Here is a 23,789-nt window from a genome sequence, read left to right on the forward strand (position 1 = left end):
TACATGATTACAAACTTTCTCATTTTACTTGGATAAAATTAATTCAATTAACAATATAAAATATATTGAAAGTTCATCTTATTACACTAATTGTTTTTTAGTTTTAAAAATACTTTTTGAAAAATTCAGAATATTATTTTATTTTAAATTAATTATTTTTTATGTTTTTAAATCGTTTTGATATATTAACATTAAAAATAAAATTTAAAAAAAATTATTTTAATATATTTTTAAAATAAAAATATTTTTTAAAATAACTGTTATTAAAATATCAAATTTATCCTTAATTACAACTGAACTAATTTGCCTTCAATATATATCTTTCTCTCTCATTTGTGTTGCTTCTGTACTTTTTTATTTTTCAAAAAATGATCACGGCCTGAGAAGGAAATGTAAGTGAAATGTTTCAGAAAAATAATAATTGGATGATTAGTGTTCTTCGCAATACAATCAGAGGATGGCGACATACCCAATCTCATTTATTGAGTATTTGGAATAATGGTGTAAAATATTTTTAATATTTTTTATTTAACATTATACTAAAATAATTTTTTTATTTTTAATATTAACACTTAAAACTGTATTATTTCATTAATTTTTTTTATTTTAATTCATTATTATTTTTAAATTTCTATACTAATCAACCCATTTATCCATGACATGGATTAGTAGAACAGACCTCAGTCGCATTAATATCTTTGTTCGGTAATAAAAAGGAAAAAAGAGAGGTTAGAGCGATCTTGTTTTGGAAACTCCAAGAATGTCGTTGAAACTGTGTGTGTTCCACAGTCTCGAGTAGCGCGTGAAATAAATGGAACTACTACATGAATTCTTTCTGCCTATGACAGAAGCAAGGATAACTGCGTTGTGTTTTTGGAGTTTGCTCCCCCACTTTACTGTCTTGTCTCTTTCTGTTGGTCTTCTGACCTTAGATTTGTGCGATCGCCACGTGGCAGTTGCTGCAAAATTGGCAAAAAATGCTGAAGTATTTGAAGAATTTTTAAACGAGGAGGGAACCTTTAGAGACTTGAAAGCGTGCAGTTTATCATTGAATATTAAAAATCACCTTACACCATAATTTCAATCGCTATCAATATCTTCAATGTTCATAACCTTTTCTTTCTTTCTTTATTTATATGAATATTAGTTCTTAAAATAAATAAAAAACCCAGCACTCCATCAAATGTCAAATTAGTGGTGTATCTGAACAATATTTTAAAGAGAGATACATAGAGTACGTTTGATTACGAGGAGATTACGTATGTGTTTGAAGTAAAATACATAAGTAACATGTTTGGTAATGTAAAAAAACATCATTTATTGTTCATGGCTTCCATTGTTATCTATGTTTGTAACGCCAGGTGAGAAGAAGCACCTCTTCGCTGCTTTTATGAAGAGTGATTTTATTATTCACGTGAACAGTATACCGTGCACATTAATTAAAAACTATCATAATATCAAACACACTTATATATAAATGAATTCACTGTCACTGGCTAAAACAGAAAAAAAAATACGTATCATGATTTATGTCAACATTCTATACCGTGCACGTTAATTTTGGATAATAATTTGATTATATCGAAACTAAAAAATGAAGAATCCAATTGCAAGTAAATTAGGAAACATAGTGTTTAAATTGAATTGTTGAAAAAGTAAAGGGGCTTAAATGTATATAATGTTTCAAAATATAAAAATACCAGGGCCTGAAGATAAATTTGACAAAGCTTATATTCCGATTTGGGATAAATTATCAGGTATAAAAAGAATGTAATTGTGAAATAAATTCATAGATTCCATGTTTTTTTTTTCTTGGCGAGAAAATTTGAAAATATTCGATAAAATCATCGACGAACATTGACAAAAAGATCTTATTGAAAGGTTTTTGAAATATTTGGAGCCTAATTAATAAAATTTATAGATTTGGTAGAGTGGTTGCAACTTGCAACGTGTAATTCGAGTTCGGCTCTAGCTTGTCTTTAAGGCAATTAAAGCCCAAAACAAACATAGCTTTGGCCCATAAGATTAGCCCACAGAATTTCAACACCAGCAAACGCTAACGTAGTGGAGAAGGAAAGGGAATACCAACTGCCCGTTTAGTTCGCCACTGACAAGTAATAACAAAACACGGCATAGCATCAATTTCAAAAGAGTAGCAGTGGTTTTTTAAAAAAATATATTTTTATTTATAATTAAATTAATATATCTTTTAAATTTGTTATTAATATTAGACTATTAGTTTATTAAAATAATTTTAAAATAAAAAATAATTTTAAATAAAAAACTTTATTTATTTTTAAATACTTTTAAAGCATCAAAATCCACACGCGCACACATAATATAAGAGTTCCTTGTCATCGTGTTTTCCGTTCCAGTGTCGGAAGACAATTTCCATAGGAAAAAGGAAAAAGAGAAACAGAAATGGCGTTGAGGCTGAGCTCAAGAGATGTAGCTGGATTCAAATTCCTCTTCTTTCTAGCGACCATCTTCAGTCTCATATCGGTTCTTGTTTACTCCACAATTCACATGAAATTCATCAAGCCTCTCGAGATCGACGCCCCTCTCGATCGCTTCTCCGAGGCCAGAGCCATCCAACATGTTGCAGTTCTAACCAAAGACGGCCGTCAAGTCAGTCCCCCCCTCACTGTCTTTCCATGTATATAATTATTTAATTATCTTTTAATTGTCTTTGACTTTGAAAAACTAAAGGAAGGGCGTCCCGGATTAAGAAAAGCGGCGGTGTATATTAAAGAACAGTTAGAAATGCTAAAGGAGAGAGCTGAATCCAATATCAGGTTCGCCGGTATGGTTCGGTTTTTAGAGAGAATTTAACTGAGTTTGGTTTATTCACCCTTGTCATTTTTTTTTTTTACTTTGCAGAATTGAGGTTGAAGAGGCAACTGTTAATGGTACATTTAATATGATGGTTCTAGGGCACAGCATGTCTTTCTCTTATAGAAACCATATAAATATTGTTGCCAGGTAATCTCTTTACTTCTTGCTGAAGTTCTATTGCCTGTTTGAGTCTGTGTTCCATGTCCTGACGTTCAATTAGTGTTAGTTAGAATCATCCGAGGAATGAGACTTTTCCCCCCATTAAGTATGCGTGTAGTCACAATTAGCTTTCATACGGGGACCGGTATTTTTCTGTGGGATTTTCTTACATCCTCCAAGGAACCTTGTGTCTTCCATTTCAATGGAATGGGCCATATACCTTTGTCAAGATATTGTGGTCCTGGAGTTATTACATATAAGTTATCCAGCACCGAATCTGGTAGGAATAATAAAAATCAAAGCCAAGGTTGGTTGGTGAACCTGGTGACAGGAGACTATCTAGCTTGTCATTTGCTGGGGTAAAGATTTTTTTGTTTCAAAATGTCATGGCCTAAATGCTGAACTATTGACCCTACTTGTTCGGATGGGTGTTCACACCCCAAAGTGTTCTCCGACTGCATGCATACATCTGTAAGTAACTTAGTGCAACATGGAAAATTTCACTTAGAGGAATCAGACATTTAAAACTTCGCTGTTCACTGCTGGAACTAAAGCCAGGAAGCTGAATCATGTGAAGGGAAAATGTTTAATTTTTTTTTTCTTCTTACCTCAGAGAATAACAATAAAGGTATCACATTATGTTTTTTATGCAGGGTCTTCGATTACAGTTCCTAACTACTATGTTTTATTAGTTATAGAATTGATAGGTTAGGAAATGGGAAAATAGGCTTTAGGTGGGTAATGGGGTGTGTTTAGCTTAAGGTTGTGTTCTAGAAATGTAATTGAACTAGGAACTAGGCTCAAGTAGGCTAAAAAGGAAGAAAGCAAACCTAGCATCACACTAGTGCTCCTAGAAATCACTCCTATGAATTATTAGGCATCACACCGAAGATATATGCATCACACATCTAAACCTTAAAGGCTTAAATCACTTGTACTTTACATATGTGGTATTATAATTGGCTATAATGTGTATGCCTTGTGACATGACAAAGGTTTTATTTTTATCTTACATTTTTGGAAAACACCATTGTGGACTAACTTTTACTTAATGACAGGATATCGTCAGCAGATTCGCAAGAAACTGACCCGTCTGTTTTAATTAATGGCCATTTTGATAGTCCTCTTGGTTCACCAGGAGCTGGTGATTGTGGTTCATGTGTTGGTGAGTAATTACATATCTTAACCACTTGGACTGCCTTAAATATCTCAAACGTACTTGTTGATTATGAATTTTCATGCCTAGTCATTTCAGTTTGCATGTTTGATTGTTTTGCAGCATCAATGCTGGAATTAGCTAGAGTTACTGCAGAATCGGGCTGGATTCCTCCTCGACCTATTATTTTTCTTTTTAACGGCGCAGAAGAACTTTTTATGTTGGTATAGGATCTATTCGCAAGCAATATTACCATGTGATTAGCTTTTTAAAACACTTCTCGTGTCGAGGTTTCCATTGTGGACCAATCATATTTCTAAAGATATTGAATGCAGTTTTCTTTTTCCTACTTTGTTAGACAACCTCGACAAATATCTAGTAAAAAAAAATTTAATAGACCATTATTTCAGTAGTTATTTTCTATTTTACCTCTCTCATTTTCAAGACTAAAAGAGGTTGGTTGATTATGGTGTTTCAGGGTGCACATGGGTTCATGAAGACACATAAATGGCGTGATTCAATTGGAGCTTCTATAAATGTGGAAGCATCTGGGACATCTGGTCCTGGTAGGATGTGATCCAATTTGAATGTTACTTTTCTTCAGCCTTTTTAGAATGCATATGGTACATTGACTCAATGATTTGGAGAAAAGGGAACTGGATTTAGAGAAGAAAATGTAAAGCAGCCTGTGAACTACATGACATACAACTTCTTCCTTACATCATGATTGATCCAGGAAGCATCTTAAAGTTAGTTCAATGTAAATTCGCATAATATCATAATGATTTTACCATGTTCTTGACATCACTCACTTCCTAAGCTGCCAGATATGGAAATATAAGAAATGAATTGAAACTTAATCTGTTGTTAGTTGGTAACATGTTTTCGACCTTTTCTAATGGTCCTGAGTTGCGTGTAACGGTCCTGCTACTCTGTGCTAATGTGAATACTGTTGTATTAACAGATTTAGTCTGCCAATCTGGACCTGGGTCTTGGCCTTCTCAATTATATGCAGAGTCTGCAGTATATCCCATGGCACATAGTGCTGTTCAGGTTTTCTTTTCTTTTCTTGGTTTTGCAAATTAACTTCAAAACATTCTGACGAGTGTTTTATTATATGATTACTTGTAAAGGAAACAGGCAAACAAATAACATTCATATAATTTTGTTTCACATCATTTGGGCCAGGATAAAACCCTCCTAACATATTAATGTGGCTTATCCCAATACCTATCTGCTGCGCTTGACTGCTGTTTGCATTTAATTGTTTCAATTCTAGTGATCTATTTCTCTATGTAGGACGTCTTTCATGCTATTCCTGGAGATACAGATTACAGAATATTTTCCCATGATCACGGAAACATTCCAAGCCTGGATATTATCTTTCTTCTTGGTGGTTATTACTACCATACATCCTATGATACATTGGACAAATTACTGTATGCTTTACTTCTGCCATTTTGTCATATAAATATTTCATTGAAATTCTTTTGTCACTTTATTCTTAAACGCATCCTCTTATGCATCTGCATGTACTCACACCAGACCTGGGATCATGCAAGCACGTGGAGACAATTTGTTCAGCATACTGAAAGCCTTCACAAATTCTTCTAAGCTACGAAGTGCTCGAGAGAGAGAATATCTTAAAGCTTCAATCAATGACTACAAGGATGAGAGGGCTGTTTTCTTTGATTTCTTATCATGGTTCATTGTATGCTGCAAAATTTATGATATCTGCTCTATCCAATTTCATTATTTGTACTTAAATTTGAACTTATTTATGACTCACTGTGTGATCTTATTGTGACCTTGATTAATTCATAACACTGTCCTTATATCTTTAATGTTTTTTTTTCCAGATATTCTATTCAAGAAGGGTAGCTCTGGTACTTCATAGTATTCCCATTGTCATTTTTCTTGTCATGCCATTCCTTTTGCATTTTTGGGATTCTAGGTCACGTTCTTGTTTTGCAACCTTCTATGATTTTGTGAAAGGTTAACTCTCTACTGCTGATTTCTATATGAATTTTTTTCATCTGAATCTCCATGCTCTGATACCCCATACACGCAACACAAGACATGCATATTGAAGATTTTGTGAATAATACTCAGAATTTGTTTACTTTCAAGGAATGCTTTTCCATGCTGCTGGAATTATATTGGCTATTATTTTCCCAGTTATCTTTGCCACTGTGAGACTGTTCTTCACTAGTTATGCGATGAGCTGGTGAGTTTGTTCTCTGTTTCTTTTCTTTTATTCTCCCTGGAATTTCAAATGGGAAAAATTTCACCAGTTGTGAGCGTGGGGTCTCCATAACTGCTGGTCATGGTCTTTTTCAGTAGTTTCATTGTATTCAACAGAAATATGATCTTCTATAGGATGATGATGTTATAATGATGAACTTCCATGGACACCATGAATGTCCTGTTACTCAGAAGTAACTAGAGGACGATGTTATAACTGTTGGTCATGGTTCTCTTTGACATGCAAGATTCTAATGCAGGTTTGCATGTCCATACCTGGCATTCCTGATGTTTGTCCCAAGCTCACTTGTTGGTTTGCTGATTCCAAGAACTGTTTGGGGTTGTTTCCCCCCCTCACAAGATGTTTCAGTCATCAATAAATCAGAGGTACAATTAGATATCATATAATTTTCAATTGATTACTTATTCAGGCCATGCTTGTTACATTTAACACACATGACTAGAAGTGCTTGCAAATCGGGATTTTTTCTAGCTTTACATTCTAGGTTGCATATTCATTTGGAATATATCTTTGGTTACTAATAAGAGTGAGGATACCATTTAATATGGTATTCAAGTTGTGCAGCAACATTTGCTGACTTCATCAATGCAAAGAAATTTCAAAATAATTGATCTGAATGCAACTCTGCATCAAAATATGAGAAAATAAGATGAAAACCAATTTATTAGGAATTGAAAACCAATACAGAAACATGATCAGAAGATAAGTTGTTTTCGTAAATGGGGAAAGAGGTCCTCTGATTGCTATGGATGAGCAAACATTTGATATGCGTGGCATTTAGTAGAGATCGGTGGCCAATTTATGGTCACTTTCTTTACTTTTACTACTGTATTGTTGAGCTTCTCATATAATAGAGCCTCATTGAAAAGTAAAGCATTAATTGTAATCTTAGGTCTAATTAGGATACTTGATAATTGTAAAAAGTTCTCCAAAATTGAATTGCTGAAAGCTATTTTGTTGAATGAAAACTGTTTTCTTGAATTGCATCAGCTACTTTATATGAAAGATGGACACTTTTTACTTCTCTCATGTAAAAGTTTGTTTCTTTCCTTATGATGTTAACTATGGGTCATTGCTTGGCACAATGGTAAAAATAAACTCGTGGCTTGCAACCAACAAGGTTGCGTTTTGAGCCCTGAGAACAGCAGGCAACTTCATGTTAAAAGGTAGAATGGCAAGATTGCTTCCAAATTCTCTTTCCAAGACTCCCCTTTAATGGGTCAAATTGCAATCTTCATAAGATGAACTTTACATAAAATATGCAATCCCACCACATTTGTTAGTGATTTGATTCATTGGACTCTTTGATTTGCGTTGTATGGCTAATCATATATTTTCCCCCTTATTTTAAATTGCTTGGTAGAATTATGCCTTACTTGGAGTTTGTTGGAGTTGTGTATGCGTCCTCTGGATGGGTGTTAAATCTAATGCAGGAGCACCATCCATCACTGAAGCTAGCAGATATCTGAAATGGAGTGTATTTTGTAGGCTCTATCTGAAGAAGCAAGGTTTTGGGGAGCATTTGGATTTTATGCTTGCATAACTTCGGTATTCAGTTTACTATTTAGAAGAAATCTTTGTGGCTTCTAGATTTTGATAGTTTCAAAAATTTGCTAACTATAATAAAGGCAGGCCTATCTGGTAGCTGGGCTCGGTGGAGGATTTCTGACCTTTATTGTGTTGGCATCTATGCTTCCTGCATGGATCTTCTTTTCCCTATCTGTCAAGTCCTATGATCATCATCAATCACCCAGGTACTGATTTTGATGGATCACAATCAAATTCCTTCTTGTGAATGTTGGCTTGAATTTTTCTTCCCATTTGCTTATCATGTAGAAGTTGCATGTATCTCATTGCTGGTTTCTGATGTTGTATTTGGAGACTCCTTAAATTTGTTAAGATGTTAATATCTCTTACAGCGACTTTGAAATGCTATCTTTTCTCTAAATGTTGAAGCATGCCTCGAAATATCAGCTCTTGGGTGATTCATGTCTATTTATGTATCCCAAGTATGCGAGGCGTTTACCTTTGGCGAGTTTTTAATAAATTTTAGTACACTGCAATGGTAGTAGCCTCAAAATATAAGCTCTGGCTGATTTTTCACCATTCAAGTATGCTGGACTTCCATTTTAGTAACCCTTTAGCATTGTTTTGGAGCCTCCCTGGAAGATAGGTGTGTTGTCATCTTCAAATGTCTTTCAGATTTCTTTACAATACACATCATGTTGAACCTAACACAACAGTTCCCATCAAGCTTTCCTTCCTTACAATGTTAACTTTTTGAGAAGAGGCTTCAATTAATTGAAAGACAATATCAAATATTCTATTGCTGAATTATTTTCAAGAACCGCTCCTTGTGATCCACTTAATTGACTGTTGATTCTGTTGAAATGCATCATGTTGTTTTCTGCTGCTCATGGTTTGGGCTGTTGTTTCATTGGATCCAAAGTGCAGCTTGTTGATGGCATGTCTTAGAACTTTGGAACATTTTGAGAGTTCACACCTTGTTTCTCTGTTTTTTTTTTGTGGGTCGGATCTTTTGGCACTTATTTCCTTTATTATTTTTAAGTGTTTTCTTTCATTTTTTCTTTTTGTTTACAAGAAGACTTGAAACTGTCTTGCAGGAGATTAATGGTGATAGCATGCCAAATGGAACTATAGATTGTTGTCTCTTTGCTCTTTTTCTCACATTAAAGTCCTTTTTTTTCTGTATTTTAGTGACTTTCTAATTGGAAAAAAGGTGGTAAACGGCAGTGAAATAAACAGAAATGGTCTGACTTATGCTCTTTCTTTCAGGCCAGCAGTTTTTTATGTAATACCTCTAATTCCATGTCTCACTTACTCAGCATATTTTAGTGGATCTGTAATCCAATTTTTGATCGAGAAGATGGGTATGATAGGTTTTCTCCCACCTCCCTATGGTTAGTATTCCTGACTATTTATTCTGATGTCATTTATATGCCTTTTCAATTGGATTATTTCCGGTTTTTCTTCTGAACTTGAGACAGTGGCAAAACTGTTGAATCAATATTTGTTCATTTCCACATTTTAATTGTAAAATTGAATTTTGTATAAATAATACTGTCAGTAAATGCAAATCGCGTACTACATGAGGTTTATCAATACTCTTTTCACCTTTTGTTGAATTCATGGACTCGGAGATCCTGGTATTTTTTTTAAACTGTGCTGATTGTCGAGAACTTTTGGATAGGTGTAAAAAAGGAAGAATTGGCCTGGTAGTAATTTCAAACTGATTGTTAAATGAATTATCCTTTCTATATATTTTTTATGTCTTAGGTTCAAATATTAAGAATTCTTGATATAACGTTTCATTTTGTTGAATAGACTTTATTATTGACTGCTTTCATTGAATATCATATGGTTGTACTTGCAACTTCCCCATGGATAAAGGAGGATGGTGAACTTATCTCTTTAAAATTTCTTTTTTGTACCCTTGTCCCGATGACTTTCAAGTATGCCACACCACAGGGTAGTTTTATTTCCAGTAGTCAATAATCTACTGAAGAATCATTATGGTTGTTTTGTACCATTATAGTTGAGCAATCAATTATATGCTCTGAAGTGAAGAGTGGATTATGATTATTAGATCCATATTTGCAGGGTATTATGTTGCTGATGTTTTCGTGGCAGCAACAATTGGCGTTGCAACTGGTTTGTGTGTGGGCCCAATAATACCTGTGTGTAGTCAGTGGTTAGCTCGGTCTTCAATCTTGCAGCTCTTGTTGCATGTTAGTGTGCTTGCTCTGGCTTTGTCATCTCAATTCTTTCCATACAGCAATCTTGCACCAAAGAGGGTTGTTTTTCAGCATACGCTTGTTACTACAGGTATGAATATGAGAGCACTTGATCTTTAAAGCCGTTTAAAACTTTAGTGAGTTAGAACTGCTAGACAGCAACTGATGTGTGAATAGGAACAGAGTTCAATTATTAGCTCTGTTATTAGCTTCTTGATTTGTTCTGATTTCTAAACCCCCCTTTCTCGTCCATCTTGCCTGAAAACGTCCTTTTCTTGTGTTGATTGACAGATGCGATTAGGATTGTGAACTCCAGCTATGGATTTTCTGTTTTAGATTCCAATTCTTTATCATTTCTTTTCAAATATGCTCCTGAAGTGGCAAAGGGACTGCATATGGGCCAAGAGTTATCTTTTGAAACTGCTAGTATGTCTCCCCGAGAGACCTGGTTGGTAAGCAAATTTTGCCCTTGATGTGTGTTGCTAATGCTATGTCAAATTTATATTTTGAGGTGGCTCTTTTGCCTCGTCAAGATACAACAAGTTATAAAACTTGCAAAGGGCATCCACAACAGATGGGTGGTTTAAATCTGGAAGCACGCGATAATTTCCTTTTAATTTGTTAATCTTTCCTCTCTCCCCAACCTGGGGCATTTTTCATAAGAGCCTTGTTGAAACAAATGGGGGATGGTATCCTATTCTGAACACAGAAGTTATGTCAGGTTTTCTCAAATTCCATTGGAGCGGTAGATTTAATTTTTGTGCCCAGCAAGGGCAAGTTACTTCGTTTTCAATTACATGTTCTATAATGATTGTAAATCCTTCAAATTCATAGATAAACCTTTATTTTGTGTAACTTTCTTTCTTTCTTTAATTTCTTTGGCAGGGAATTTTTCCAGTGTCTCTTTTGTTTTCGCAAAGCTTAAAGTTCCCTGCAAGGAGTGATGGCGTTTTTAAACAATATAGATATTTCCCCAACTTATCTACTTACAAGCCACATACCATCTCCAGTGATAGATCTCGGAGAGTTTACTTGGAATTTTCCTTGGGGTAAGTAGAATGAACTAATGGTCATGGAAGTGCATGAAAAGTTGTTTTGTGCTCCAAAAATCTACTTCTTTGAGTTTGTGCATCCTCATTTTGGAGGGATAGGATGTGGGTATGCTCATAGTTCAACTGTATGCTCAGCAAGTAACTGTTGGGCATTTTTTGACAATAGCACAGTGCACGCGCTAGGGGGATTAATTCAAACCTGGATTATTGCAGGTGAGGGTATGCTGTCTAGCTCAGCTACACCCACTCATCTGAAACCATGGGACCATGTTGAAAGATCTCGATGTTGCTTTAACAAAATTACTTCTCTTTCAAATGAACAAACTGTCTATATGTTTCTTGCCTGATTTGAATATACATATAGCGGGTAAATATGTGTTTTTGCACTGTATGTTTAATGGATAACTGGTAGATGTTCTATAAATCCCAGACATGGGGCAAAAAACTTGAAGTGTCTACAACAGGGATTCTATTTGACTGCATAGGAGTGAAACAACTAAAAAAAGAAGTTTAAAATTCAAATCTAACCTTGTGTTCTCATGAAATCTCGTGTGCGGATGTTATATCCGAGAGCATAGATTTCTTTTTTAACATTTTTTATTCAGATGTGTGGGTTTTTATCTTCATACGTTGTGTCTTTTCAGTGATTTGGAGGAGGTTTGGGTTGCAGTCCTTAACATCACCGGTCCTTTATCAAGCTGGTCATTTGCAGACAACATGCTTCCAGGTATGAAATTTTAAGATTCCACTTTTGCTTATGAGCATTTTGCTTTGTTGTACAAGCAATCACCCTGGAAATCGCACAGATCCTGAAACAGTGGAAGGTGGTCCGCCATCCTACATATTGAGACTTAGTGGAACCAGCCAAGCAAACTGGACTTTCTGGTTAGAGGTAAAGTTCTGTCCTTGATTTGGTTAGGCTACAAAGATGATCTTTTTACACAGTTCAATTCTGTTTCTCTTTGGAAATAACAGGCCAGCAGTTCTGATGATTTAAGGGTGGAAGTTGCTGTTGTAGACCAAGTTTTAGATGATGAAGCACAGAGGTTGAAAGGCCTTTTCCCAGACTGGGCAGATGTCACTGCTTATTCTAGCTTTATGTCCAGCTACATTTTCTAATCCTCTGGATTTTTGAACTTCCAATGTATAAACTTTGCCCGAAAATTATATAGACCCAGATGATAACCATCGCAAATATCGTTCAAAATTAAGTTTGCAGAAAATTACAAAGCAGCATGGCCATGATCCTGAAGCTGTTGTGCTCCAAGACATAGCCTAAAACACCATTTTCCAGCTATCATCAGTTGTGCTCCAAAACATAGCCTGAAACACCTGTTTTCAGCTGTCATTAGTTCGACGAACGGTCAACCAAGAACTACATACACCAACATTAATCGAATCATCTTCAACTGGTTTCAGGTTCCAGCAATCTGAGCCTCTTCCACTCGCTAGTTTTGAAAATTGGGATATCAATAGTTGTTTGAGCTGACTATTTTAATAAAAAATAGAAAATTAAAAAACCAAGCAAGTAATGGGTAGGATTAATGTCAGCCATGTCCTTTGTATAAGTGTACTTGACTATGAGCTTGTTGATCAATAAATCTCAGTGACTTATAAAAAATATTAGTAATTATAAATAAATAAATAAATTCTTACCTGTAGATGCTCCATAATTACTAGAGACTAAGGAGGCTTCAAATTCGAATTAAGTATATTTCTTTAATTTTTTTTGAAATCGAATTTTGGAATCAATAATTAAATATTTTATTAAAAATTCTTCAATATACTATATTGATATAGGGATGTAGCTTTAAAATCGTTCAGAAGAGAATTTAGACATAACCTTTGACATCAAATAAAAAGATATGTATGAAAGCATGAATTAACTTATGTAAGAAGAAAAAAAAAACTTCTTAATTAGTAGGCTATTGGATCTTTTATGTACCTAAAAGCCTATTTGGCCTGATATTATGTTTTCTGAAAATATTTTTCTATTTAAAAATATATTAAAATATTTTTTTAAATTTTTTCTATTTTTAATATCAATATATTAAAATTATTAAAAAAATACTAAAAATATATGTTTTTTAAATGAAATCTACTCAACACCTAAAAAAGACAAAGAGGTGGGCTTCAGAAGACAAGCTGAATAAAAAAAAACCCCAAGCCCAAAAGGAGCAGCGTTGAAGTCAGTCTGCAGCAGGAATTAGGGTTTCTTTCACTTAGAAACCCTATATAAACCGCACTCGGCAGCCTCTCCGCCTCTCCTCTGCTAGAGCCACCAAATCAACGTATCTCCAGCTTCGACAAGGCAGAAGGTGCAGCCACCATGGTACGCCACCGCTTCTCTTTCCCTTTCTTTCTTACATTGAATCTCCACATCACTAAATCACATTATGTCCCTTGTTTTTCTTTTCTCAGGTGAAGTACTCTAGAGAGCCTGATAACCCCACCAAATGTAAGTCAACTAATGTTCTTCCATTTGGATTTCCCGAGCGTGCTTATCACTGAAGGAGATCTTAACTTGATGTTATTGTGTCTGATTTTTTTGCAGCTTGCAAGGCAAGGGGCTCTGACCTCAGAGTTCACTTCAAGGTATTATGTGTAGAGTTTTTATGGGTTTTGTTTTGTATGGCCGTTGTTATCTGAAGAACAAAAAAAGTTGATTTATTAGTAAAAAACCTGATGAAAAAAGCAGGGGTCTGTTGCCTGTGTGAACAGGTCTCTCGTAAACTTCAGGGAAATCAGTTTCATTGTTCTTGGGTGAACCTCTGTTTTTGTTCTGTGGCTGAAGGTTCAGTAAACGATGGCACATTTTCTTACTAAAATTTTGTTTAAATGAGTAGTTTTTTTATAGGTTTAATTAATTAATATACGCCTTTTGGCTTATGCTGGTGTTAAAATGATTTTTTACCTGAATTTTGCTTTTGTTGAAGAGTTATTTGATGTAGAAGCTGGTGAATTGCATGTTTTTTTTCCTCGCTCTTTCAGGAAACAACATAACAAAATTATATAATATTGTGGCTATATCTATTTGTTACTTAGACTATGAAGTCTTAAATTTAATAATTACGAAGCTTTGGTCAGGTTATCCGATCTTTCATTTATAGTTAGTTGTATCATCTGTTGTTGACAGTTTGAATTAAGGATAAAGGAAATCTCTTTCCTGGTAAATAAGATCATGTGGAAGATTTGAGAAATTAGGTTTTGAATATTTCATCAACAAGAAATGGAGACGCTGGATGTTTTTCTTCATTTTGTCTATTGATTGACATGTTTTGGCTGTCACTGACAAAAAAAACCGTCCATTTTTTCTGTTCTGATTCTTATCCTGATAAAAAAAGCAGGGTCTTGTTGCCTTTTTGTGAACAGGGCTCTTGTAAACTTCAGGAACATTAATTGCATTGTTATTGGGTGAACCTCTGTTGTTATTGGTGGCTTAAGGTTCAGTAAATGATGTAACATCTGTTTTCATATTGATGTTTCTCCATGCATGTTTGAAGTGTTGGTTCTCGTTTATAGCTGTATTGATTTCTATTCAATGATGCTTGGACCATTGTTTCTGATTAGCTTTGCCCTCTCAATTGCTTAAAGTACTGCATTTTAAAAAACTGGTTAGTCATAACATGCATTGGATGATCTTGATTGTAATTATGTTTCCTCCATTGATAGATTTTCTAAGCTTGTTTTGACATGTGCATATTTTTTAATGTCATGCAGAATACAAGAGAGACAGCGTTTGCTCTAAGGAAGTTGCCTCTGGTCAAGGCCAAGAGGTATTTGGAAGATGTTATGGCTCACAAACAGGCAATTCCATTCCGACGTTTCTGTGGTGGAGTTGGGCGTACTGCACAAGCAAAGAACAGGCACTCTAATGGACAAGGACGATGGCCTGCCAAGTCTGCCAAGTTCATCTTGGATTTACTCAAGAATGCCGAGAGCAATGCTGAGGTACATCTATCTTCTTATTTGTCTACACTTTCTCATCATCTACTGCTTGCCATTTTACTGACATTACTTGTTTTTCCAGGTCAAGGGTTTGGATGTGGATGCACTCTACATTTCTCACATCCAGGTGAATCAGGCACAGAAGCAGAGACGTCGTACTTATCGGGCGCATGGAAGAATTAATCGTAAGCTTGTTTTGATTAGATTCGTATTAGTTAATCTTACAAGTACATTTCCATCTGTATTCACAGGAATCTTTTTTTTCCTTTACAGCTTACATGTCCAGCCCTTGCCACATTGAGTTGACTTTATCTGAAAAGGAAGAGCCAGTTAAGAAAGAGGTAAATTCATTTCTTTCTAATTGGTAGATGATTTAATTAATCTACTAGTGTTTTTTGGACCTTTCTAATTCTTTGTACTTGTATTGCAGCCTGAGACCCAGCTAGCAACCAGCAAGTCAAAGAAGTCTCAAGCCTCCTCTTGAGTGGCGATCTTAGTTCAGTGTGGATCCCCTTTTGATTTCTGTGTTTTTTTCTTAAGAAGGATTTTGTTGCGTATCTTATAGAATGATCAGATTTTTAGATGTATTGGACATCTTGTATGTTGATTTTGAACTATGTTTAGTTCCTTGTTCTATGAGAAATGTCTTGGCGAGTTTATTTGAAGTCTATTTTCATCACGGTTTGATATCGTAAATTGACAAATAGTCCTTGATAATGGTAATGATCGGCCGTTTGTGAACCACCCTGTAGTTTTCTATCCCTGATGTGTGCCCACAGGAGTGAGAAACCAGTTTCGATTTGAAAATTATCCAGACTGGCAGGCTTATGACCCCTTGTTGTGGTAGTTGTATTCATCAAAGTGTCCTTGTTGACCTGATGTGCTCAAACGAATCGAAGTTTTTTATACCATTGAAAATCTGTTTTCGTACAAAGGTGGCTTCCTGCCCCCATTAGAATATAGAGTGAACTAGATTATTTACAGTCCCGTGTTCAGCGGTGAGCCGGGGGGGGAAAGTCGGTGATGCAATCGGCATAAGCCTTATTGAGCAAAAAAATATTGATAAAACAATAAGGCAATGAAACTAAAATTCAAACAAATCAAATATGAAAGAACAAAATTTTTTTAAAAAAAGCCTGATTTGAGCTGACTTGAATGAGAATGCTAAATATGACAATTTGATATTTGTAAACTTGAGTGAGCTTGAGATAAGTTAATATAAATTAACAAAAGGTAAACGACATGATTGAAATAAGAAAATAAACAAGAAGTAAAAGTTGAAGTGCAATTCCAAACATCTAAAATAAATAAATAAAAAGACAAAAAATCTAAACAAATCTAGCAAGTTAACCAAACTCTGCAATTTAAATCATGCAATGAGATAACCCGATATAAAAAAAAGAAATATTATAAAAACTAAATCTTAAAACAACATAATGTTGAATGACATAACATTAAAGATATTAAATTAAAAAAGAAAACCAAGCCAACCCACTTATGATCTAAGTGATGAGATTGTGATAAACGAATAGAAAGCAAACTAAAAAAAATTATGAAGCCTAATATAAAAAAAACCTCAACTTTAAAGGATAGAACTAAAAAATAAAATTAATTCTCAATATATATAATGTTGAAAGATGAAATTAAAAAAAATATTAATTAAAATAATTTGTCAAAGTAAATTCGACAAATAAAAACAAATAAAAAAACCCAAGATAACCCGGGTCAGTTTGGAAATTCACAAAAAATCCTATAGAAAGAAGATAAAAAAAAGAGCAGGGTGTAATAACTAATAATGTAAATGTTGAAGGATAAATGAAAAAAAAATGAATTTAAAAAAAGAAAAAAAATAGGCAAACATTCTAAACTTGGACTATATCTTAAATTCATAACCCATGAAATCTAAACTCAGCTGAATTAAGAAGTTAAATTCCAAACTAAATTAATATTGAATGATGCAATCATAAAAAAAAAATTAGGCAAACAAAATTCAACAAAGAATGATAAATAAAAATATTCGAGATAACCTGGGTCATTTTAAAAATTAATGAAAAGTTATACATAAAGCAAATAAGTAAAAATAACAAAGCTCAGTCTGTAGTTGAATAAATGATAAAGCTGAAAAAACACAAAGTTAATGAAAGAAAGAAAAAACTAAGCAAACTCAGACGAACCTCTTAAACGTAAGCTAGTCTTTAGAACTTGTAACCGAGAAATTCTAGACTCAGACTCATTCAAGAAGCTGAATTCCTAACTAATTTGATATTGAAAGATGAAATTAAAAAAATATCAATTTAAAAAGTTTGCCAAAGTAAAAATTAGCAATCAAAATAATGAGGATCACTTTAGATAGGAAAAAAAAACCATGATGATGATGAAATTGTAAAAAAAAAAATCAATTAAAAAAATTATCTCAAATAAAAAAAACAGCAATCAAAAGAATGATAATTAAATTTAAATGGTTAAAAAAATGAATAAGGATAAAATTAAAAAGACATTCTAATTCTATAAATTATTCCAAATAAAAAAAATATTCAAAACAATATGAATTTAATATGAAAGAAAAAAAATTAAAGGGGTTGCTTTTAAGTTTTTAAAGGGCAAGGCAAAAATCTAGCGAGGGGGAGATGAAGGAAAAAAGAAAAGAAAAGGTTGGTTAGTGTAAAAAAGAAGAGACTGTATGGAACACGTGCCGCCTCGTCACGGAAGAGATGTCAAGACAATTTAAACACATTCGTGAAAGGCGATGTTTGGTGATCGGACGAGACTCCTCACGCGCCTTTTGAATGGTATTGGAGCCGTCCATTGTTACACCTGCCAACAAGTTTTTTTTTAAATAATATTTAATAAATACTAAATTACCAAAATTCCCCCAAGTCACCTTGATATTAAAAAAAAAAAACACAGTAAAAGGACCAAAAAGGCCCTGGAGAAGAGTTTAGTGAATTTTGTCTTTAAGGATAATAAAGTTATCTTATTGGTTTTAAAAAATAAAAAAACCTAAAATAACCCTGGACATAAGTTAAGTAATCTTTTTTATTTGAGGGGTAAGTAAGTAATTTTATAGTAAAAAAAATAAAAGACTAACCTATCTCTGTATAATTTGAAAATATGATAATTATATCATGATGAAAAAGATCATCATAGTGAAACAATCATGTTATTTTTAATAATAATTTGAAGATTTTTTAATTCTAAAAACAATTTTTTAATTCTATTATTGCAAGAAATAGTATTCTTCGACTTGTTGCACAATGAAAAAACGCTAGGAGTCTTATGTTTTTGTTAATAAGGTTGCCAAAGAGGATTTTTTATTTTTCAATGTGAACTACGATGTTGTTTGATTAAATATGTGTCAATCCTATGCTCTTATGTATCTTAGATTCAACCATCCAACGTATTAAAAATCCTAGAAATAGGATTCATTTGTATCTGAAAGGATAAATTGGTCAATTAACACACAAAACTAAAATAATTGATGAATTGATATAAAAACAAAAAGTTTTGGCGAAATAATATAGTTTGATAAAGTTGTGCTTTAGAAGTGTGCCATTTCCTGCATGTCGCTATTCTTAAACACGACATGATCAAACAATGCTATTTCTAACTCAACTAGTTGATCGGTTTGTAATGGTTAGTGAAACCGGTTGATCGGTTCTGAAAATAATAAGAAAAATCTCAAAAATGCCAAAACCAGAAGCCTTGGAAAGATTTTTGATATCTAAAGATTTAATGGTCCGCATATAAACGCAATGGCTACTATAGAGAAAACAACCTTCGCTACTATAGAGAAAACAACTTTAAAAAACTTATGTAAAAATTTGAGCACGATCCAACGGTCGGATAAAAAGTTATGGTTTTTTTGAACTGTTAGTTTAGTCTGGCACAACCAGACCTTCTTTTGGATCTTAGACCTGTCCCACTAGTGCATAAATGTATCTAATAGGCCATTTACGTAATCTGTTTAAGGCAAATCCTTATTTAATCATGACAGACTCACACCTAACTATTCAAAATCACACACTACTATGTAAAAAATAACTTTTTAATATTTTAATTGGAGTTTATTTTTTGACTTACAAGTTGGGCAAAGACATTTTTGACTCATAAATATATTTGGAAGAGAAACTTCATAAAATTATGGTTTTTGAATGAAATGATTGACCGATTAATACAATTAGATCTAACGAATCAATCAATTAAGACATAAAATTAAAATTTAACCATATTACACTTTAAAAATACGACATCATCAAACTATACTATTTCACCGTAATTTAAATCGAGTTACTGTTCCAAGGTTACTCGCAGAGTGGAGGACGGCAACATTTGACGAGAAAAAACAAGAAGAATAACTCACTAACATGTACAGTGACAATCATTATAAACTAATATCAATTTTTAAGTTTCTTTATTTGTGAAAATTTAATTATAAAATATTCGTGCATGCATCATTACCTGGTTGGTGGTAATCTTGAGAGGCTGTGGTCTTTAGCACCAAATTGTACTTGAGTTCGAGTCCTAGAGATCACTGACTCCTTCTCATACCAAGAAAAGATATCCATTAAGTTAATGTCTTCCTCTTTGCTTAATTGTCGTGACTTCCTATTTTTTGATTTGTAAAGTTACAACATTCTTTATAAAACTATATTTAAAAAATCATAAAAAAACCCCTGTAAAAAACAATCTATTCAACTTCAGTAAAGAGGAAGAACATAATTATATTTTAAATTTTTTTTATATATTTTTAGGTGTATAAAAATTCTCTAAAAAATTAATATATTTCCACTAATACTAAATATATATAATACATATATCAGAAATATTTTTTCTCTTTAATACTATCCAGACAACATTAAGCTTTAGCCCCTTCTCTTCATTATAAAGAGACTCATGAGTTATTAATAGACCATGAATCCTTTAACCTGAAAGGTTCATAATCTCCATTCTATGTTATATATTTATTTCCAGAGTCTTTCTACAACATTATTGAATTTTCTCTCAAAAAATCACTATCTTAATCATTAGAGAGTTCTCAAATTCATCGAAAGAGATATTTTACAGGTACTAGACACTCATTTCTAGCTACATTGGCTATGAAGAATAAAACAAATTTTTCATAACAAAAAAATTAACTGAATATCCAAAACATAAACCTTATCCCCAACTTATTTGAATTTTCTATGACATCATCAATTTAGTTAACCAACAATTTAGTTTTTGTTGATCCTTTACACATATTGAGGGGGTCTCTCACCTCATTTTTAACATTTATCATCATCATATTATTTTAATTATAGAGAGATAATTTTAATTTTTAATATAAAGTTTGAATTTTTATCCTATGACCTGTAAAAGATTTTTATGATTTTATGTAAAAATTGAAGTCAATTTTATTATTTTATGATTAATTGATGAGGATGTAGTTTTTTTAGTTTAGATTTTATTTTTATAAAATTAATAATAAAAAAAATTGAATTGGTTATCCAGAGGGTACAGACAAGTAAAAGAAATCCTTTACTTGACCTGCTTCAATTAAGTCAGAATCGAAAATGAATTATAAATTTAAATACTTCAAATTCAAATTAAAACAAGTAAAGTAAAATCTAATTAGAAGGATAGAGTTGTATCATGCACTTTTGAGAGTAAGAAATCCATGGTTAATAAGAGAAAATCCAATGCCAAACCATGGAATATTGAATTTAAAAATTATCTATTCTTCCCATGAAAAATGATGTATCTCTGGTCTTTTCTTTTCGTGTTTATTTAACATTCGATAGTTCTTATTTTTTAAATTAGTTTTTATTTAAAAAAAATATTTAAAAAATATTTTTTTAAATTAAAAATAAATTGTTTTATTAAAAAATATTATTTTAATATATATTCAATTAAAAAATACATTTAAAAAACATATGCATTCCATTATTAAACAATCATTCTCCCTGTGCAAGATCCGACAAAGACCAATTGATGGTTCATTCGTTTGAAATATGTTGTACAGATGGTGCTTTTTCATTGAAAGACTCAATTTTAAATGAATCAAAATCGAATTAGGTCAATTTTGAATTTTTTTAATTGAAGAATTTGTTGATTTAAAAGACGGAAAGGTTCAACCCATTTATTTATTTATTTTGCATTTTTTTTTATCAGGAATGTAATGATTTCATTGAACAGATAATAGCGAAAAAAAACATTTAATAGCAAACTCTTTATATTTCAAAGAGATAAAAGAAGAGAGAGAATAAAACGGAATATGTGTTTTCTTAAAAAAGAAGTAAGACCGGCCCATCTTGTTTAACACTGCAGAACAGGGCAGAGAGAGAGAGAGAGAGAGAGAAGAAGGTCAATCAGTCAGTCGGCAGTGACAGCATTTTGGATTTTTTCTTCAAATTAGTAAAGTAAATTAAAAGTTTTTACTAAAATAACATATTTTAAAAAAATACTTGATAAAATAAAATATTCTAAATGTGGCAACAGAGTTATCACATTTTATAACAGACATTTAAATATGTTTTTTTTAAAGTATGATAAATATTAATCAATTTGATGATAATAGTTTTATGAATTTTATGAGTAAAAACTCATAAAATATTCTATAATTTTATGAATTTTTCTTTCAAATATATTTTATGAGTAAAAAATTATATCTTTATTTAACTTGTAAATTAAAAAATAAACTTAAATTAAAATCTTAAAAAGTTAGTGTTTACGTAATATTTTTTACGGGTGATTCTGTGTAGTCAAATGTGATTATGTCATAATTAGATAAGGATATGCTCTAGATAGATTATATAAATAACTTAACAAATATATTTATAGATCAATGGAAACATGTCTAGGCTTGGAAAGGGATTTGATTGCGTCAGATCAGAATGATGACTCAAAAAGACCATAACTTTTGATATAATCATTAAATCACGTTTAAATTTTTACACAAATTTTTAAAGATCATTTTTCTCATAATAGTCACTATATCATTATACTAAATTATACTAACTGTCAAATCTTTAGATGCAAAAAATCTTACTAAGATCCCGGTTTTGACAATTTTGTTATTTTTGGATTTCATACCTTATTTTGCTATAGACAAAAGTGGTTCCAAGGTAATTTTCATTTCCAAGCTAATCCAGCATGTTGTAATTGCATTATATATTTATGTTATGATCAATAACTTGCTTATTATCACAAATTAAATAAAGTTCTTATCACAAACTGAATATATTACGAAAGGTTTTTTTTTCAGTCATTCATATGGTTTACTCTTTATTAGTTTCCAGTTTCTGAACTAGTCGGAAAGAACATTCTTCTTTACTTCTCAGCTCAACGGCGCCGTCCCCGTCGTGCCTTTTTACCCAAGCTAATTGAAGCACACCACACTAAAGCAAAAGACAATGCATTTGAGGTGATCTTCATCTCACGTGACCTCAATCAATTCGGCTTTGATGAGTTCTATTCAGAAATGCCCTGGTTAGCCCTTCCATTTGTGATGTAAGGAACCGAATTCTGAGGCGGAAATTCAAAATTCAAGGCATCCCTGCAGCTGTAGCCATCGGCCCAAGAGGCCGGACCATGCATTACTAATTAAGGAAGCTCGGATGCACTTGACAGCTTACGGGGCGGATGCTTTTCCAGTCAATGAGGCGAACATCTAAAGCAACTGGAGGAGGAGCTTGAGGAACAGGCAAAGGGGTGGCCAGAGAAAGTGAAACACGAACTTCATACTGGGCATGAGCTTATACGTACTAAACGCAAAGCATATATATTTGCAATGGCTGTCGGGAAACAGGATATAGTTGTTTTTTCTATTGCGAACAATGTGTCTTTGATTTTCACCCCAAGTGTGCTCTGAAGGAAGATGAAAATACTGGAACTGAAAAGGGAAAGGAAGGATGGATCTGCGATGGAGATGTCTGCCGCAGAGCTTACGCAGGCATGCGCTCCTTGTATCTGGTTTTGTGGGCTTTCTGCTGTAACAAGTACGTAATGTAAGATGTTTGTTGCATGTGTGGGAAGATCGTGGATGCCTTTATGACATTCATCTTTGTATCTATAGTTTTTAGTTAGTTATAATTAACAGGTTGGGTTTTATTCATTTACCTCCATTTTTTTACTTTGTTATAATCAAGGTTTCATCCTTATATCTTCAGATGTTAATGGTTCATTATAATCATCAGGTTAAGTTTTTTCGTCCAATATTTAGTTTAGATAACTACTAGGTTGAATTCTTTTTAATTTAATTTTAGTTTTTGTAGGTTGTTTCTCTATTATGTGAGGATTCATAAGAATAACTTGGATCCATTGTAATAAAAGCTAAAAAAAGACCCTGAAAAGCAAGGACTATAAAAAATCTTAATTGAAGTAATTTCGGTTTGAACCAGTTTTAAAATAAAAAAATTGAACTAAGTCAAATATGGTATGTTTAAACCGATTTCAAGTTCAAAACCTTAAAAGACTAAACTTTCAATGTAGTGTCTTTTTTTTAATCCAAAACCAAACCAAATAAAAAATAATTACATTTATTGTCAATTTAAAAAACTCATAAACTAGTTTAAAAATATAAAATTTAACTCAATTTTTTTTTTAATTTTAATTTAACCTGATTTAATCATGTCAGAATT

At 32.7% G+C, this 23,789-nt stretch overlaps 2 protein-coding genes and 2 non-coding genes across 5 annotated transcripts; all 4 read left to right on the forward strand.

Moving 5' to 3' along the window:
- Positions 1-2,340: 2,340 nt before the first annotated feature.
- On the forward strand, positions 2,341-12,418 carry LOC133697435 (uncharacterized). 2 transcript variants are annotated; one of them, XM_062119977.1, is made up of 21 exons: positions 2,341-2,628; positions 2,710-2,795; positions 2,881-2,982; positions 4,053-4,159; positions 4,274-4,374; positions 4,629-4,716; positions 5,115-5,203; positions 5,450-5,589; positions 5,696-5,861; positions 6,010-6,145; positions 6,281-6,377; positions 6,655-6,781; positions 7,905-7,964; positions 8,049-8,170; positions 9,213-9,337; positions 10,038-10,262; positions 10,463-10,623; positions 11,057-11,220; positions 11,868-11,950; positions 12,030-12,115; positions 12,199-12,418. In XM_062119977.1, the coding sequence occupies exons 1-21, from the start codon at positions 2,422-2,424 to the stop codon at positions 12,340-12,342; spliced, it is 2,616 nt and encodes an 871-aa protein (XP_061975961.1). In that variant the 5' UTR covers positions 2,341-2,421; the 3' UTR covers positions 12,343-12,418. The 2 variants fall into 2 exon arrangements, with proteins under 2 accessions (XP_061975961.1, XP_061975962.1); XM_062119978.1 differs by lacking the exon at positions 2,341-2,628 and having other exon boundaries at positions 2,719-2,803.
- A 986-nt stretch (positions 12,419-13,404) lies between these two features.
- Positions 13,405-15,836, forward strand: LOC133695867 (large ribosomal subunit protein uL22y). The gene is made up of 7 exons (XM_062117834.1): positions 13,405-13,555; positions 13,645-13,681; positions 13,778-13,818; positions 14,944-15,174; positions 15,254-15,356; positions 15,445-15,512; positions 15,602-15,836. The coding sequence occupies exons 1-7, from the start codon at positions 13,553-13,555 to the stop codon at positions 15,653-15,655; spliced, it is 537 nt and encodes a 178-aa protein (XP_061973818.1). The 5' UTR covers positions 13,405-13,552; the 3' UTR covers positions 15,656-15,836.
- Positions 13,912-14,040, forward strand: LOC133698082 (small nucleolar RNA snoR74). The gene has a single exon (XR_009843006.1). It is a non-coding gene; the product is annotated as a small nucleolar RNA snoR74 (small nucleolar RNA).
- LOC133698083 (small nucleolar RNA snoR74) lies at positions 14,561-14,690 on the forward strand. The gene has a single exon (XR_009843007.1). It is a non-coding gene; the product is annotated as a small nucleolar RNA snoR74 (small nucleolar RNA).
- Positions 15,837-23,789: the final 7,953 nt, after the last annotated feature.

The sequence above is a fragment of the Populus nigra genome, chromosome 6 (genome assembly GCF_951802175.1).
Source record: "Populus nigra chromosome 6, ddPopNigr1.1, whole genome shotgun sequence".
NCBI lineage: Eukaryota > Viridiplantae > Streptophyta > Magnoliopsida > Malpighiales > Salicaceae > Populus > Populus nigra.